Source organism: Berghia stephanieae, chromosome 1 (genome assembly GCF_034508935.2).
Source record: "Berghia stephanieae isolate SIO BIC M18660-M18661 chromosome 1, UCSD_Bste_1.3, whole genome shotgun sequence".
NCBI lineage: Eukaryota > Metazoa > Mollusca > Gastropoda > Nudibranchia > Aeolidiidae > Berghia > Berghia stephanieae.
Genome location: NC_088360.1, coordinates 52,698,085 through 52,700,581, shown reverse-complemented (window position 1 = coordinate 52,700,581; position 2,497 = coordinate 52,698,085). Strand labels below are relative to the sequence as shown.

General features: G+C 36.0%; 1 protein-coding gene across 1 annotated transcript in view; it reads left to right on the top strand.

The window, feature by feature from the left end:
• Positions 1-2,188, top strand: part of LOC144977328 (allatostatin-A receptor-like) — a 184,512-nt gene extending 182,324 nt beyond the window's left edge. Inside the window, exon 9 of the mRNA XM_078922410.1 lies at positions 1,747-2,188. Coding sequence (XP_078778536.1) covers positions 1,747-2,031 — 285 coding nt within the window. The 3' untranslated portion in view covers positions 2,032-2,188. The remainder of the gene's footprint in view (positions 1-1,746) is intronic.
• The last annotated feature ends 309 nt before the right edge of the window (positions 2,189-2,497 follow it).

Below are 2,497 nucleotides of genomic sequence, written 5' to 3'. Positions count from 1 at the left end.
TGTATTTTTATCTTATTGTGTAAATTATAACACGTCTGTACAAAAAAATTCCTTTTTGGGATGCAATAAAGTATTATTATTATTATTATTATTATTATTATTATTATTATTATTATTATTATTATTATTATTATTATTATTATTATTATTATTATTATTATTATTATTATTATATTATTATTATTATCAGTATCCCATCATCATCATCATCATCATCATCATCATCATCATCATCATCACCAGTATCATCATCATCATCATCATCAGTATCATCATCATCATCATCATCATCATCATCATCACCATCATCATCATCATCATCATCATCACACCATCATCATCATCGCTGCCATCTACAATGAAAGCTGCTACAACCGTAGTAAAGAGAAGTCCAGTTGAATCTCTCAATGTGTCGTTCATTTCCATTAGGGCGAGGATACCGTGCGAAATATGTTTTTTTTATATATATATATATATAGAAGGAAAGCAGGTAAATATTTAATCGCCGGTTAATATCCTCAAATTTAATTTAGATGGTGTTGTGAGTAATCCTCTATTGTGACATACGACAGAATACACAAATTAAATAAATCAATAGTTGTTATTGCGACAGTAGCTACCTCGTTATTGGGTTAATTTAGCGTAAATGACAATCACACAATACTGGACTAAAATGAAACTTAAAAAAAAATGAAAGAGGATAGTTCAGAGGTCAATCCAATCCCATTCATAGTGTTGCAGCTTCAACAGTGAAGATAAAAGCAACATTTGTGTGATATGTGATGGTGTCTGGTTATGGCTCTGTATCACACTGACCATTGAGGTATATTATTAGCAATGTTCTTTTGCTGCCTTGGGACATGACGAAAGGTTACGATGAAGAAAGTTTAGCTTTTTGTTCGCCTTGAGGCTAATTTTGTCCATATAATAGTCCGATGACATTTTGCTGTCCAATTTAACTCCCAGGTTAATGTGTATCTTTAATATTCATGTGACTTACTGACTTAAGGCCTTTCGCTTCCTAATCATCCGATCGGGACGCCTCGGGTGCCTCTCTAATCATTTGTGTAATTTCCTTCCACAGTTCACGGTCTTATGTTGTGGATGCTAAGTTCATAAGGTCTTCCTTTGATTTTAATTCTTTGTTATTTTGAAGGCGTTTTAGGTCTCGATTGAGGACAGTATTAATGGTCTACCTTGATATTTCTTGGGTCCAAAAATGGGTTCGAAAAACGTATTCATGGCTTTATTAGCTGGTATATTTTCATCTCTTCTAAGTATATGCCCAAGAAGCCGCCATCTTACTTCCAGGATTTGAATGGATAAGGGTCTTTCATTACATTTTTCATACAGTATTTTATTGCTTATTTTTGTGGGGTATCGTATATTCAGGACTCTTCTCGGTTGTTTTCTATGGAATATGTCTAATCTTTGCTCTTCGGCTCCAGTCAGTGCCCATGTTCCGCAGTTGTATTTCCGGTCAACATGGCTGACACCTGTTGGCACTGAGCCTCAGCTCAGTGAATTGTCTTTTGCCTCACTTATCAAATGCTTTTGGAGGATGAAAAAAAATATTCATGTGGCTTCAGTTAATATCTCAACATTGTATCCATCATTCTATTTTATCCAGCAGATCATATTACTCATGACCATTTCAATAACAGTATCATCTTCTTTATTATGAAGCATTCATGTCATAATTGTACCAACTTGAAGTTATCCAACTAAATTAATCTCCCTTTTCAGATGATATTCGACACTCTTCCTTATTTCCAATCTTGTATCAACCCCATCATCTACGCCACCATGTCCAAGAATATTAGGAATGGAATTCGACAAGTCCCAGCCACATATTGCAGTCGTTGTTGTCCTTGCTGTCGCAAACAATGGAGGGTAAACTCTCCTGGCCACGAGATGCTGAACACAACCCATCACTCCAACTGTATGGTATCACACACGACAGTCCATACGACTAACGTTATATCTCCCAGGACGGAAAATGGAAGCAGATATGTCGCCACGCCTTTGTAATAAAAGTTGAATGATTAAAATGATTCGCTATTTGGAATTATAAATATCGTACATTTGTTACAAGTGATTACATGGTAGAGTAACACATAACTGAAAAACAGGATTTATGGCTGCACTTTTTAACATTTAGGACATAAAACCACGATATTTGACCAAATCAATATAAAATATTAACAATGTAAATTGTTAGCATGTAATGACATGACCTCCAACTACCTCACAACCATATGGGGAATCACGGACCTCACTTTCAAATCTACATTCTGGGTTGCTCTCGCTTACCCTTCTTTGTGGCATGGCCACACCAACAGATCTTGCCTCAGGGGAAGGCACCAATGACTAGAACCTTATCTCAGAAAGAGTCACCACCCGGAGGCAGCTATGATCACTATGGTATTGTTATATCTTACGAAACAGACATGGAAGAAACTGGTGAAGATATGCCGGGGTCACGGACATCGTTTCT